Genomic DNA, 15,951 nt, shown 5'->3' on the forward strand with positions numbered 1-15,951 from the left:
ATCATAGCCTGAAAATCCTGTCCTGGACTCGCCGCTCGGGAGGCTAAGCCCAAAACTGCACTGTGTCCAGAACAGCGTCGACAACGGAAGGTCTGAGAGGGAGTCAGGTGTGACTTTGGGACGGTTAAAGTGAACCCCAGTGAACGCAAGAGGTCCGCTTTAGTCTGGAGGTGGGAGACGACAGCCTGGGGCGAGCCCTCCTTCAACAGCCAGTCGTCGAGATAGGGCAAAACCGAAACCCTTGATCTGCGCAGATGAGCTGCGACCATGGCCATCACCTTGGTGAACACCTGAGGGATGCTGGTAAGGCAAAGGGGAGCAGGGTGAACTGAAAGTGCTTGTGGCCTACCGTGAACCACAAGTAATGTCTGTGGGCAGGCAGGATGGGAATGTGAAAGTAAGTGTCCTGCAAGTCCAAGGCTACCATCCAGTCTCCTAGGTCCAGGGCAGAGAGAACCTGTGCCAGAGTGAGCGTTTTGAACTTCTCCTTTTTGAGGAAGAGACTGAGGGACTGAAGGTCTAGGATAAGGTGAAGGCCCTTGTTCTTTTTGGGCACCAGAATGTAACAGGAATAACAACCATGACCTACTTCTGACACAGGGACCCTCTCTATGGCTCCCTTGGCCAAAGGAGCTGAAACTTTCTCACAGAGAAGGGCCACGTGATCCTCTGTTGTCTGATCGTAGGATGGTGGCATGGATGGAGGGGTCGTTTCGGAGGGGATGGAGTAACCCCTTCAGACTATCTGCAAAATCCACCTGTCTCGCATAATGAACTATCAGTGGAGCAGGTGATGGCAGATCCTGCCTCGCACTGATTCCTGGTGGGGAAGTGTCAGATTAGGAAGGTTTGGAGGCAGCGGTGGTAGGAGAGTAAGTGGGGGGGGGGGGGGGCAGCAGTCTGGCCAGATCGCTGGCTCCCTGATCCACAAGGATGGTGGATCCCACGTTCTCCACCATGCAGAGGCTGGGAAGCATGCGCGACACAGTGACTGGAGGGGAGCGAATGTGGCTGGGCACCCCTTCTGTAGCCACGAAAGGGGATAAAGACAGACTGAGGGGGATGAGGGGCCAAGAACCCGGCTGTAGCATGGGAATCCTTAAAGCTCTTGAGCGCTGAGTCTGCCTTCGCTCCGAAGAGATGAGTGCCATCAAAGGGCATGTCCAACAGATTGGGTTGGACATCCCCCAAAAAGCCAGATGTTCTCAGGTGTGGTGCCTAAGGGCCACTGTCGAAGCAACCTCTCTGCCCAGTGAGTTGGTTGTGTCCAGTCCACATCTGAACCTGAACTTTGCTGTGTCCCTCCCATCAGTAACAGCTTGAGAGAGTACAGTCGGGCCTCCTCCAGGACCTGTGGCAGCATTTGCGCAACTGTATCCCACAACGTGTGGGAGTAACGGCCCAAAAGGCATACGGTGTTCACGGACCGCAATGCCAGGCTGGAGGAAGAAAACAACTTCCCAAGTTGGTCCAGCCTTTTGGATTCCCTATCCGGGGGTGCGGAAGGGAATGAGCCCTGGGATGTAGAGGCTTGGATAACCAAGCTCTCAGTGGTGCGGTGTTGCATCTGAAACGCTGGGTCATTTGGAGAAAGCCAAGGGCGGTGGGCAATATTCCTGTTCACAGGAGCCCCTGTGCTGGGGTTTGGACTAGGTCCCCCGCAGGACATCGGTAAGGGCTTCAGTGAAGGACAATAGGGGTTCAGAGGATGAAGTCCCAGGCTGAAGCACCTCTGTCTGGAAGTTAGTCCTGAATGCCACTGAAGGCAGCTCGAGCTCCAGGACTTTGGCCCCTCTTCGCACCACCATAGAATTTTATGCTCCCTCCTCCGTAGCCTTGGTGGGGATGGGAAAGATTGCCAGTGTCAGGGGAAGTGTCCAGATCACTGGCTTCACCAGGGCTGTACACCAGTCCAAAGGGTCCTGTAGCTGGTATTCTAAAGGGTTCAGCAACCCCTCCAAATCCTGCAACCCCTCCCATTCCTCACTGTACCCTGAACCCATAAAAATAGGGGTCAAGATCTGACACGGGGGCAGGGCCCCTGTCTTAGTCAGAACTGCCGTCATGCGACACCAGTCTGGCTCCGTGACGACAATGAGGATGGGGTCTACACCCGCAGGGTAGGGGTGGCATCAGGAGCATCGACATCAGAACCGGCGTTAGGTAAGGTCGAGGTGGTACGATTGACACAGGTTTGAATCCAGCAACGGATGCATGGGTACCCCCTAGAGCTGGGGCCGAAGCTGAGCGGTAGCCTTCTGAACCCGCGGGGCCCAAAGCCGCTCCAGCGGAGTCGGACTGCCCAAAGATAAGGTGCATGGCCTCATAAAACTCCGTGAGTTGGGTAAGGGTCGCTTTGGCTTCCAGAATCCCAGGGAGGTGCAGAGCCAGACCAGAAGCAGGTTTGAGGATGGAGGCCTAGAAGGACAACGCTCCCTTTCCCCCGTCTCATCATCCGATGGATGGGATGAAGTTGAAGAACGCTTGTTCTTCTTTGACTTCTTCTTGTGCCTTGACTTACTCAGGCATCTAGAGAACTTGGAGTGGGATGACGATGAAAGGGGGCTCCGCGAATGTTCCTCTGGCCTTCCTCTCCACCAAGATTGGAACTGACCGTGGAGCCAAGCCTCGGGCCGCTCCCTCAAAGCTTTCGGATTGAGGGCCCGGCATTTGGAACACAACTTAGGGGCATGGTCCTGGTCCAGACACCACAGGCACACAAGGCGCGCATCCGTCACAGACATCACCCAATGGCAGAGTCCGCAGGGCTTGAACCCGGTCTTACGTGAAGACATCCTCAACGCACCAGGAGTGCCGACACTCAAAAAAACAGACAAAACATTGAAAAAGATCAGTCAAAAACGACTGACGACGATCTTCAGATCAGTGCTAGGCTGGTGTGGAAAGAAAAGAACTGACATCAGCTTGCCTGCAAGGGGGGCGGGGAGGGAGGGAAGAGAGAGGGTGCACCTATCTAGGACCTGTGACGTCGTATTCAGCCGTACAACACTGACGATGGACGCAGAGCCGACTGACACCACCTAACGGCACACAGGGGTACTGCTCAAGAAAATCTCCAGATCCAAGAAGACGCCTGGCGGAAATGCTGAGGTAAGGAGTCTGCAAATAGATATCTCTATCAGATTCACTGTTTTCATATCAATCTATAACTAACTGATCTTCCTATTAATATCTGCCCCAATGGCATATAGGCTTGCTGTGAGAAATTCCCCTATGTCTTGCCTTAGTTCCATTAGACACATTTTCAAATCATTTTATGCCCAGATGGGGTTTGATCTGGAAGGTTCGATTGTTTTTTTTTTGTAATAACAGTAGTTTATGGGGCAGAAAAATATATAAATTCCCCTGTCTTTTGCTTGTTCAGATGTTGTGACATCATTTCTTTGAATGATAGCCCTCCTGTGGGTCTCTGGCTTTGTCACTCATATCCAAACTCTGTAACGTTTAGCAGCCTACATTTTTCATTTACGGGGGCCATAGTTTCCATTGGCTCTACAGTCACTCTAGCAAGCTCTGCTACAATACTTTCATATTCCAATCACTTTCAGCTGCTCCATTACTTAATTCGTCCTGTTAACATTATTTGGAATAAACTCTGATATTCTCCTCTTGACCTTAATATGTGGATTTGGTCTTAATTTTAATTCTTCCTCAACATTCTTCACATTCACCACTCTGCCAAGCCAGAATCGTCAGCCCATGTTCTACAACATTGTGTCCAACTTGAACCCCGTGCTTTGGGTTGAGTTAAGGCTCCTTTGTAGGAGGTGGCGAGTGCCCAGTGTTTACTCCCTGAGGCTGCCACACTTACCAGTTATTCGCTATGCTCTCTACTTACCGGTGGGTGCATCCTAGCCACCACCACACTGCTGCATTGCTTGGAGGCCTGCGGTATGTTGCAAAGCCTTTTGTTGTGCACACTCTTTGGCCCTATCCAGTCTCCCGCAGGTAGCACCACTTAACTAGACTTAGTTGCCCGGTCATGCACTGACTGCCATCCCTGCTAGCACATGCCAATGTGGTTGCGCTTGAGGTTATGCAGCTACCATCTTACGCACGTATTACCTGTGTTGTAACACCGTAATCGTTCCGAGTCAGATCCGCAGCAGAACTTCCCTTCGCTAGCGTTGTACTCGCATTAGCTTTCGTCATGTTTTTATATTTTCATCAGCATAATGTCTGCATTTTTGCAGGACTTGAAGGCAAGGGTTCGGTGCGTGTTACAAAGCTCCATGGAAAGTGCCCGACTTGGCACCAACGGTAGTGGCATTATCGGATGAATGTTTGGAAATCTTCCAGAGTGGAAAAAGAAAAAAATCAAGTCAGTGCTTCAGAGTCTTGGCACCAGGCATGCGGAAACAGAACTGGTGCAACTGCCTCTGATAGGGCATGATAAGATAGTGTTGAATTGGGATTCCCTAAAGCTGCAGTGTCGGTCCCAAATCGCAGCAGCACATTTAGCTACAGTCCTTCTCTTCCCTTAAATTCCCTTTTGAAAAGATTTGTGAAGGTCACCTAGTTTGTTTGATGACTCTTTCCTTTTTAAATTGGCTAGATTTTGAATAAAAAAAACGGAATTTGGCATTTAAATGGACAGCCATTTTTTTTAAATGAGTAAAGTCGGCTTTTCAAATGAAAAGCTAAAAAATAAAAGCTCCAGGATCCCATACGCGGGCGGTCCATCCAGTGCTTATGATTGTTACTGAGGATCCCTTGAAAGAGCTCACTTTAAGAGCCTATGCCGCTTGACAATGTTAGTCCCAACTTCTCACACCAGTGCCACCAAAGAATATTAGAGAATAATCCAGCCAGACATTGGCAGTGTGCCAGCTGGCCTATGTATTCCATCGTGAACACAGTATGAGCTTTCAGACAAATCTGGAAAGCTATATTTTGAGACAACGAGTCCAGAAGACTGTACAAATGCCCATGTGGAAGGGGAGTAGTAGGAAAAAGCAGCCACATACAGAGAAATCAGAGCATAGTCTCAAACAAAGCACACACTGTGGCAAAATCGAAACCAAGTCAGGTGGCAATATTTACTAATAGAAATTCAAACATAAAACGGAAAGGAAATTGGATGTTTGGTTGGAGGAGGATTCAAAATGGCTCAGTAAAAAAAACTTAACTTATAAATGGGTGGTGGGGAAGGAGGGAACTACATACCGTGAAAAGGGGTGGCTAAGTGATATAAGTGGTTCAAAATTGACTTTATTTGTACTTTCATTTGATGAAATCTATCAACACTGACTCCCCTTTTGAAAGGTGAAATTAATAAAGCTCATAAAGGATAACATTTCACCCATCCTTCAACATCTCAAACTATTTTCTGCCATCAGCAATGGCACCTAAAAATAATTGAAAAAAAAAAAAACCCAAAAAACAGTTGTGCCTTTTTAAAAGAAACCCAGTGGCAAACCCTAAGCTTGCAAAAATCATAACCCTTGCATGTTACACACTTTTCCTATGAAAATTATTGATTGTGTAGTCAGTCTTGCAAACTCACAATTTCTGGAACACAAAAGAATCCTCATCATATCCAAGCCAACTTCTGTTCGCCGCACGAGACTGAGCCTGTTATTTAACTTCAGCAGACTACTGTGACACTAGTGCCTTCGTCCCTCCTCGATGTTCAATACAGTTTATTACCCCAAGTGGCTCTTATAAGGGAAAATGCAGTATTTGTGCATAGCTTGCATCTTACCTGGAGAACGCACCCACTGTGTTTCAAAAGTTTTTCTTTTGCTAAGCAAATGATCCCAAACTCATACACTTAGACAACGTATGGAATCAATGCAACTAGGTTTCTGAGAATGCCTTGAGGTGGTCTCGGATTAATCGATTTTATCTGAATGAAATTAAACTCTGACAAGTCTGTGATTCTTATACTTGGAGGCTCCACTGAAATTAAGTGGTCAACCGAAATGAGGACTGCTCCTACCCCAGTTGTCACAGTTTGCAACTCATGTTTGGTCTTCAACAACAATCTATCTTGCAGGCAATGTATTTCTTGTGCCTAATGACCCAATGTAAAATTATCCTATTCTTACCCACAAGCTTTCCCAAAAACACATTATCCACAGTGCTTGCTTTATGCCTGGACTACAGATATACCTTATATCTTGGGCTTGACCAATTCGCCACAGCCAAACATCAACTGATTAAAATGCAGGGGCTTACATGCAGCAATCAAATCCCAAAGCATCAGGTTGGCACATGCATAGGTTCCCCTTTGCCTATATGGGGTCTCTAAATTCCTATGAATTTGTACAAGGGCAAACCTTGCCCCACACTTTCCTTCCAACTAATTTCAATTGGCATATTCCTTACTGCTCATTCAGACTTTGTTCTTCAAACCATTCCAACTATTCGTAGAGCCCATTCAAGGGTGGACCTTCTGGTATCTGACTTCAGTGGTTTGGAGTAGTTTACACTTCACTCTTCACATTCAACAGAATCTGCTCAGCTTCTATGACTAGCTTATGACTCTTCTGTTTACCACCCTTCCTTCTTAATTTACATTTTCTTGTTCGTGGAGTTAAAGTTTAATGTCAATAAGATAATTAGAGTCTATAATCAACTCGTAACTGAACCTTGTGATTAAGGCAGGAACAACCTTTCTGAAGAAAAAAAAGGCACCTTTTGGAGTACAATATATGCAAGCAGCCACATGCACACGTATGAGAAACATGAAGAGAAACTTACTTTTGATAAATTATGCTATAAATGTTGTTTAGGAAAAACCTACATCAGAATGTTTTTGTGCCAATTCAAAGCGCTTACACATTTGGACTGTTTCTATGAGTCAAACAGCTCATTTATTTACATAAATGTGGTCAGAGCAAAATAAAAAGATAGATCAGATGCAACCCCTGTGGTTAAAATGTTAAATTGGTATTTAATTAATTGTATACCATCCGAACAGATTGCACAAATTGTTGGCAAAACCTGCTTTTTTATAAAAACTGATATTACACAAGCTGGCTGAAAACATGAAAATATGTCCCCATGCCCTACCTCACGGCCTCATCTTCTGAGATACCTGAAAATCGATAAATAATTTCACCAAGGTAAAAGAATACTGCATATATGTACATAGTATATAGACAGTGGAAAGAGGTGCTTAGAGTTAAAGTTGGATCTTTGGCTAGCTCCAGGTAGAAAAGCTACCAACACACCTAGTTAGCAGTCCTTTAACGACGTTTGTCCACATGGGAACCATTTTTACCCATCCGATATGCATTGTGCTTGAATGGCTTTTTTACCTTAACAGTTAAACAGCAAATTTTAACATTTGAAACAGTGGACGTATTCTGAGTGGTTTCTGCCCTTCACAGGATAATCGTTTTCATAATAGTATTGTTAAAAAGGTGCATCAATTCTCTTCTTTGTGTCCTTCCAGCAACCGAGCATGGTTAGAAAATACATTCAAGAGTCACTGTAATTGTGGATAGTCTTCGTGGACTCCGCTGTTTAGGTCCGTGACAGAGATGAGGGATAGGAGGGTGTAACAGTGCAGACAGGAGCTATCCCATCATTATGCATCATCAAGTAACAGTGACTGCTGAGTTGCCGTGAATCGATTCCATGACAGCGGCAAAACGACTGCACAAGTCGTAGGGAGAATTTGGACGGATCTTTGGAGGCTCCTTCAAAACGATGATTTCAGCTGAGCAGTCCAAAAGCCTCGGCAAGAACTCTCCGAGCTTCATCTGTGAGTTCTCTGTAGAAGCAAAAGGAATGGATAGGTGAATTAAAACATGAAAAATTTACCTGTGGACATAATTCTACAGAATGACGACATTCCAAAATCATAAGGGCTCATGAAAAAAAATGATCAGGAAAGGAGCAGAAATAGAAATATCTGAGCAGACAAGTACCTCAAGAAGTACCAAAGAAAATTCTACAAAACACTTTCACTTCTGCCCTTTAGAGAATGACAGATTCAAGCTGTCAACTGCTGTTCATCTGTGTTTGTCAGGAACTGGGTGAGAGAAATCAGATGATTGCTTCTACCATAAGCGCCATTTTAGCTTCATCAAAGAACCCACTTAATGTAACTGCAGAGGGCAGTTCCAAGGAAAAGAGGAAATACTTTACTGTGTACTGTACAATAGAAAGCTGGCCCAGTGGCAAACATGGCACAGAGGTATTTTCATCAACGATTAGTTAATCTAAAGTCAACAAATGTTACTTCAGTACTACACTGGAAACTATACTTTAAGAAATAGTAGGAGGTGTTTATAAACTGTTAAGCTTCACAAACAAAATCAGCTTGCTACCAATTTGTTTTCGTGTTTTAATGCTAAATTGGTAACCAACTTTTCGCCAAAGGTATTAAATATCTGACGCCCTGCAGTTTCTACGTGTGAATGAAAAAAAAAAAAAAAATCAAAACGTCTGTAGTTTTCACGGTCTTATGTAATTATAGTAGCACGCTTACTAAAGGATGATTAAGCATGCAAATGAAAAACCACGGCTATAAGCTTAGACAATGAGACTTCTTCCTAAATGTGGTGCATTTCGCAAAACAAAAGTACAAACACAATAGATTTAATGGAGAGTCAAACTTAGTCTTGCTTTTGCTTAAATCGACTGATAATTTGGTTTGCCATCTTAAAAGGGTAATATGGGTATTAAGACTTTTAAGAACAAAAATAATCCAGACTAAAGCTAGAGGAAAAATGCACTTCCATTTACGCCTGCCATAACAAAAACATATTGTAATACGACAATGTTTTTGTTATTGTCATAAAAAAACATTAAGTATTTTAAAGTAGCTAATCATGAGCACACTGATAAGGTTACAGTAAAGAAGAGACTGACAATTATGTTTGGGTTACATGTAAATAATGTGTGGGATAAATTAATTTTGTTTAGACTAAAGGGAAACTGATTAAAGCGTGGTGATTAATGGTTGAGAATAGGTTTAGAATCATGTAAAGACTTTTGGACAGCGATACATTTAGTGCACAAATAAAAGTCAGGTTGCGGGCTGGGAAAAGGATTAGGAGTTGGGTTAACATTTGAGTTAAAGTTAGGGTTACTGCAAGGGATGGGGTAAAGGTCAGGATTAGTTCTAAAATAAGTTTGGGTTAGGGAGTTAAAGCGCATGTTCTCCCGAACAAAATTAATTCCTTGTTATAGATGAACATTTATTGCTAATTCAGATTTTCATATTAGCTTCTTTCCTCCCAAAAAGGGTCCTCTATACAACAATAGCAGTACAATGGTATTTCTCATTAATACATGTCTTTATAACACTATTCTGATGATATAGAATGTATTTTATTTTGCATAAACTTCCAAAAACATTCCTAAATATATGTAGAATAAATTCTCTCTCCCAAAATGACTAAAATATCAGCACTTTTTAAAGTTAACGTTTTATGAGTGACTGACAAGCTAAAGGAGTGGAGGTCAAGACACAAAGAACCTGGCTGGCTTAGAAGCTAGCGGCTGATTTAGAGTTCGGCAGAGAGGGGACTCTGTCACTATTGAGAACTATCTCAGCGATGTTCATGTTCCACTGGCCCAATTTATAGGTGGGCATAATACCTAATTTTCACAGAAGGAGTAACATTGACTCCATTGTTGTAAACTTTCCTCTAAAGGCTTGAGGGAGTAGGGGACTTTGAAGGTAGGACAGACGACCTTGTGCCCTTTTAGACTGGGTGGCTAAATGGCTTTTTTTTTTTTTACTGATTGTCACCTCAAGGTATGACCGAGCTGTAATGTGTATTATAAATTCACTATATTTAGTACATTTGGCAGACGTTATTGTAGTACTACTTCACTAATGCAGAAATGATGGCAATAAAAAAAGACTGCCTTGATCGTCAAAAGCCATTGCAAGCAACCGTGCATCAGCAAAATTGCCATGTGCATAAGAAACGACAGAACTAGGCTAAGACCCCACTGAGGCATGACAAATTACTTTAGACTACAAATGTGTTAGGCATAACCACCAGAGATTTAAACAGAAAGCAAAGCTTAGAAGGCAAATGTATGAAGCTGAAAAGGTACTTCTAAGTGGGTCAACTACATCTGTAGTTCACTCATGTAGCATACAGAAAGATGGCAATAAGAAAAACTGTCTTGAACGTCAAAAGCCATTCCAAGCAACTGTGCATAGGCTCAAATGGCACGCGCATAAGGAACAAAAAGACTACACTAAGACCCCACTGCAGCATGACAAATGACTTTGAAGGAAACATGGGTCAGGCATTACAATCAGTGATTTAAGCAGAAGGCAGGGCCAATAAAGCAAATATGTAATGCTGAAAAGGAACTTGTAAATCGGCCAACTGCAAGGCCATGTTGGGCCAAACACAAAACAAACAACAATACATCAGACCCAGCACCAGGAAACAAGCTTTTCCCAGTGCCCAGCATAGATGGATTTCGAAGACCGGTATCTCACGGTAATAATGATAAAAACACTTCAGACAGCAGGACAAAAGAAATCAATTGTTGTTGCTTATTCTCACCACATGGAGGTGTAGCCTGTGGCGACTCGAAGTAGGACCCTTCCCTCTTGCAGAGACAATAAGTCCTGAAGGGGAAGCCAAATAAGAGGCCAAATACTCAAATGCTTTGGGGACTACACTCTCCTGGACAAGTAAGAGGCTAGTAGGATGACTTCGGCCAATCAGTCCCGCCTTTCCTCAGAACTCAAGGCAGGAGAAGTATCATCTGGAATGCATACAGGAGAAAAGTGTCTTGCCACAGGCAGACGTCAACTGGTGGAGCATGATGCAAATCCTGGGTCATGAGCTGATGTCAGCGCAGCCCGACTACTTTGGCACCCAGGGTGGCTGGCTACCTAAAAGGTCTGCTGGTTCAGTCAACTGCAGAGATGTAGAGCTATCTGGCATAGGACACAGGAACCCAAATCACCTTGCTTGTTACAGTTCATAACTGTTGTGTTGTCTATTAGGACCTGTAACCTGTCTTCCCTTGATGGTTGGTAGGAAGACTTTCAGGGACAGGCAAATCAACTGAAGCTCTAAAAGGCTGATGTGGAACTGGCTCTCTGATGGAAGTAGAGTCTCCCTTATGTCCACCTCAGCAGATGAATATCAGACAATACAAAAGGGGCCTTTACACACAGGCATTACAACAAATTGCAATACCACACAGGCCTTTACGACACATGCCTTTACTCCGCATTGCAGGTTTTAAAATCTGATATTCATTATATATACATATAACTGTCTGATCCCTCAGCGAGTCATTCTGATGCTGCTTGCTATATTGTGCTTAGGCATGTTTTGAATCTCTAGTTCAGGCATGTCTGTCCCCTTGGCCTTGAGGCCACAGTCAAGCAATTGTCTTTATCAGCTGATTCCCCTATTTGTCAACAGGCTCCTTCTTCTATCCATACTGAACTGGCCTTTCTTGAGGTTGGCCCTGTTCATGTGGAGGCCTATTCTAGGCCTTTGACTATCGACAGGCCAGTCTTATCCTTACGCATGTCTGGTTGTGCACCTCATCCGCAGATGGTGATGGGTGGGGGTTGGCAGCTAGGGGGAGGGGGTTACTGCTGCTCGAAGAGCTAGGTCTTGAGAAGTCTCAGGAATGTGGAGTGGTCCTGGGTGGTCCTGAGGATGGTGGGGAGGGTATTCCAAGTCTTGGCCGCCAGGTAGGAGAAGGACCTCCCACCCACTGTGGAGCGGCGGATGCAAGGGACGGCGGCGAGAGCGAGGCTAGTGGAGCGGAGAAGACGGGTGGGAGCGTAGAAGCTGAGGCGACGGTTGAGGTATTCTGGTCCCTTGTTGTGGAGGGCTTTGTGTGCGTGGGTGAGGAGACGGAAGGTGATCCTTTTGATGACGGGAAGCCAGTGCAGGTGTCTCAGGTGTGCGGAGATGTGGTTGTTGCGGAGTATGTTGAGGATGAGGCGGGCGGAGGCGTTTTGAATTCGTTGCAGACGAATCTTGCTCCTGACTGCTGCCTTTATGTAGTGGTGCTCACTGGAGTATCCCCCCTCCAAAACTGGGGACTGTAAACACAACTACAACCCAAACCGCTTTTCAGAATAACATCAAATTTGGCAGAAAACTAGATGTTGTCCCAAAAAGCGAGCTTTTAGTAATTTGGTCTCAACCCGTTCAGTTGTTTTAGAGTCATTAAAGTAAAAAGATGGATGTAGCTAGAGATGCGGATCCTCTGTGGATTCGACAGATCTCATGGTGAGATCAGATTGGCTTCCAGCATTTCAACCAGGAAGTGCTGGCAGCCATCTTGGGACTCAGCAGAGTCCCACGAAAAAACATTAAAAAAAGAAGAAAAGGGGGCAGGGTAGAAATACCCTGACCCACTATGACTGGTGGTGAGGACCCAGAGAGACCTCACCTGGGGCCAAAAACGCTTTTTAATTTTATTTTTACTGTGAATTTGTAAATGATCCATTAATGCATGGTAAAATAAAAAAAATAAAAAATAATAATAAAACAAGCGTGGGCTGCCACATTTATTTACCATAATCCCCTTGGGTGGGCCACGTCCCGAGGGATGTATACTGATATAATTGGGGGGAGGGGGTCCCGCATGGCCCCCATCCCCAAGCAGATTTCTACCCTGGTGACCCCATCCCCTGTGGCCGAGCCAAAATACAACATGGAGAGGGGGCCGTGTGCCCACCCGAGCCAATTTTGTCGCTGGGGACCACATCCACCGGGGCCCTGACAATATGCAGAATGGGGAGAGGGGCTGGGCAGCAGCCCTCCCCGGGCCGTGTTCAGTCCCAGGGCCCGACCGATATATAAAATGGGTATTGAGGCTTGGGGCCAAAATCAGCCAGGGGAGGGGGGCTGCATGCACCCCTCCTGGCTTGGCTGCATGTGGTGGGTTGACCACAAGGCTTAGCCGCAGCCAGGCCCTGAGGCCAAAGGCATGGGTTTCGGTGCCTGTAGGAGTTCTATTAATGTAAGGTCATTAAAAAAAACAAAGGCTTCAGGGATGTTGTAGATAGAAAACAGAATTTAAAAAAACCTTGAAAATTCACTAAAAAAGACAACGCCTGCTAACCAGACAACACTAACTATACCTCGCCACTGTTCCATGCACTGTGTTCTCACAAGTAATGATACTGCACTGTACAACACTACACTGTACTAGACTCTCCGCCACTGTACTGCACAACACTACACTCGACCACACTGAACCATACACCACTACTCAACTGAATTCCACTGGTCCAACTACACACTTCAAGACTCTGGTGAACTCTATACCACTCAATGACACTTGATGACACTCCTCTCCACCACACTCCAGTCAATGACACTCCAGTCGATAACAATAAACTGTACAACACGATCACCATGAGGAGGAGTCACTCAATCTAGTGATGTGAAAAGATTCTTTGAACAAAAACAACTTGCAACACTCCAAGCCCAACACCAGATCTCAGACTTATGCACAGCATGTGTATCTACAGCCTCAGAATGCCATCGAACATAACTAAGCTTTACATTTCTATATTTATTTTTAATTCTATTTCCTAACTATAATGTCCCTGTAACCTTTGTTTTTTTCAGTGAATTTCTATTATATATATATATACATATATATATATATATATACATATACATATTCCTTTTATCAGCAGGATTTACGATCCCACTGCAACGATTCATGAGGGCTGCGTAGAGCGCCACAATGGCGTCACAAACCCTTTCTCGTTAAAAAAGAAAAAGGGGGCGGGGGGGCTTTAACCTTTTTAAACTCATAATGGGTCCCTCACATACCCAATCGTTATCCGCATGGGGTCAGAGTACCTCTACCCTGACCATTCGATCCATTTCTCACTGAAAATCCATACCCCAGCTGGTCGATAAAATGGCAGCCGCAACTTTATATATATATATATATATATATATATATATATATATATATATATATATATATATACATACATATACATTTTTCATTTTCTGGACCAGGACCTACCTGTCTGGCAAGTTTGGTGAAATTCCGTCAGGTAATTTCGGCACTTTCACTGCTCAAAATCTCTATGGAAAAATAAATGGAGAAAATATGTTCTGGGACACCCCCGCCCCCTGTTTTCTCACCTCCCCCCACCCGGATCCCCCCCAACACTTTCCATGCAGCAGCTGACGTGACTGGCACCGCTTGACGAACCTTCATGAAACTTTCCAAAAGAATTTGCCAAAGATATAGGCAACTAAAAAAATGCTTTTTCTAAAGAAACTGGGTCCTAATTATCACTATCTAGTGGCAATCGGCACTAGGTAATTTTTTTTATATATATATATAACATGTAATGCATTTTCTGGATCTGCCTATAACTTTGGCGCCATTTCACAAATCTTTAGGAATTCTTTAAAAAAAAAATATTCTTCCACTTCAGCTACTAACCTGAAAGTTTCATGGTGATCTGCTGAGCAGGGGCAGAGAAAAAGGGGTAGGGGTCCTAAAAGGAGTTTTGCCCTTTCATTTTTCCACAGCAAAATTAGACACAGCTACAGCCAAAACCACTAAACTGAATCACATCAAATTTAGCAGAAAGTATGTTTGTCCAGAATGTGTGTTTTTTGTGATTGTGATTTGGTGTAAATCTGTTCAGTAGTTTTGGAGAAATGAAGGCTCAAAAAACTTTGTATATTTCACGTTGTGAAGGTTAGATATGATTGGCTGTCACCACATCAATAAAGCTGAGGCATCAGCCATCTTAGGACTCAGTCTCCTGTTCTAGAAAGGAGTACCCCTTAAGGCCTTGCAAGGTATTTTTAAATATACTTTTGGAGTCTTGTGGAGTCCCTAAAAGATGCAATGGCACCACCAAACCTTTCTTAAATGTTGTGGGGAAGGGGGGCTACAGGGAGCATAGCAGCCACCTAACGATATAAAAAGAAAAACAACAGTATTTCTTATGATAATTAAATTGATAACCCCAGGACAGGTTATCAAATTTTTGTTTAAACCAAAGCAGTCCTAGCTGCAGCTCTATGCTCTTCACCTTAAGTGCAGAGTCTCCTTGTGGCTGGTTCTATGGCTGCAACTTGTAGATTGAAAACTGCTAAAAACAACAACAAAAACCCACAAAAATGTTGATTTTATTTCAATAAAACTACTGCATTTTTATTAAGACAATCACTTGTATTACAAACTGCACAGTGTGAATAATGAAATATAGATTTGATTATAAATATCAGTGATTTTTTGACAAACATGATAGGCTTGCCTTATATATGTTGATATGCTGCCCCCCTTTGCAAAGACAATAGGCCCCCTTTTTATATGTTGGGGTTCTGGCCTGTTGACAAAGTCAGGTCTGCCTTACTTAAAATGACACCCTTTATATTGTAACATCACAGTCAGCTGTGCGCACTCACAGGGCGTTTTGACTGCCAGGCCCTGTGCCCAACCCTCTTACCAGCTGGGAGTTGGATGCAGGGCCTGTGCCAAATCACCCACCCAACAGCTTGCTGTCCATGGCTTGTATGTAGCAGGGGGGTTGGGCACAAGCAGGGCGTTGGTCTCAGGACCTGTCTGCAGGCCTGGTAATAAAGAACAAGTTACTTATCTTCGGTAACGCACTATATGGTAGAGAGACTATCTAGCTGCAGATTCTTTACCTTTGAATACCCCCGTGTCAGCTTCAAATCTGGAATTTTTCTGTTGAGCAATACCCTGCGTGCACCGTTGGGTGGCGTACTTGGAGCCGTCTGTGACATCACTGTCGTCTATAAAGGCAACACCCGGCACACGTATGTCCGTTCTTTTGCCCACGAACTCCCATGTCAGAAGCTCAGAGACATGGATAGAGCCAACAGTTTGTCTGTGCAAAACTAGGGCCCTAAATGGGCTAAACCCTAACCCTACTAGACATATTTGCAGAGAGGGGAGGCATAGGTGTGTAGTGTGGTCAGTTTTACGTATATTTTGCGCATTAGCTTCAGGCCT

The 15,951-nt window shown here is 44.4% G+C and overlaps 1 protein-coding gene across 5 annotated transcripts in view; it reads right to left on the reverse strand.

Annotated features, from left to right (window-relative positions):
- Positions 1-6,813: 6,813 nt before the first annotated feature.
- The window catches only part of USP28 (ubiquitin specific peptidase 28), a 427,404-nt gene continuing 418,266 nt past the window's right edge, over positions 6,814-15,951 (reverse strand). For 4 of the 5 annotated variants that reach the window (XR_011201488.1, XM_069224386.1, XM_069224385.1 and 1 more), the window contains one exon: positions 6,814-7,744. Coding sequence is in view for 4 of the 5 variants with exons in the window: in XM_069224386.1 (XP_069080487.1) it covers positions 7,569-7,744 (176 nt within the window). In the remaining variant the exon portion in view is untranslated. The remainder of the gene's footprint in view (positions 7,745-15,951) is intronic. The other variant, XM_069224384.1, reaches the window with a different exon arrangement.

Source organism: Pleurodeles waltl, chromosome 3_1 (assembly GCF_031143425.1).
Source record: "Pleurodeles waltl isolate 20211129_DDA chromosome 3_1, aPleWal1.hap1.20221129, whole genome shotgun sequence".
Taxonomy (NCBI): domain Eukaryota; kingdom Metazoa; phylum Chordata; class Amphibia; order Caudata; family Salamandridae; genus Pleurodeles; species Pleurodeles waltl.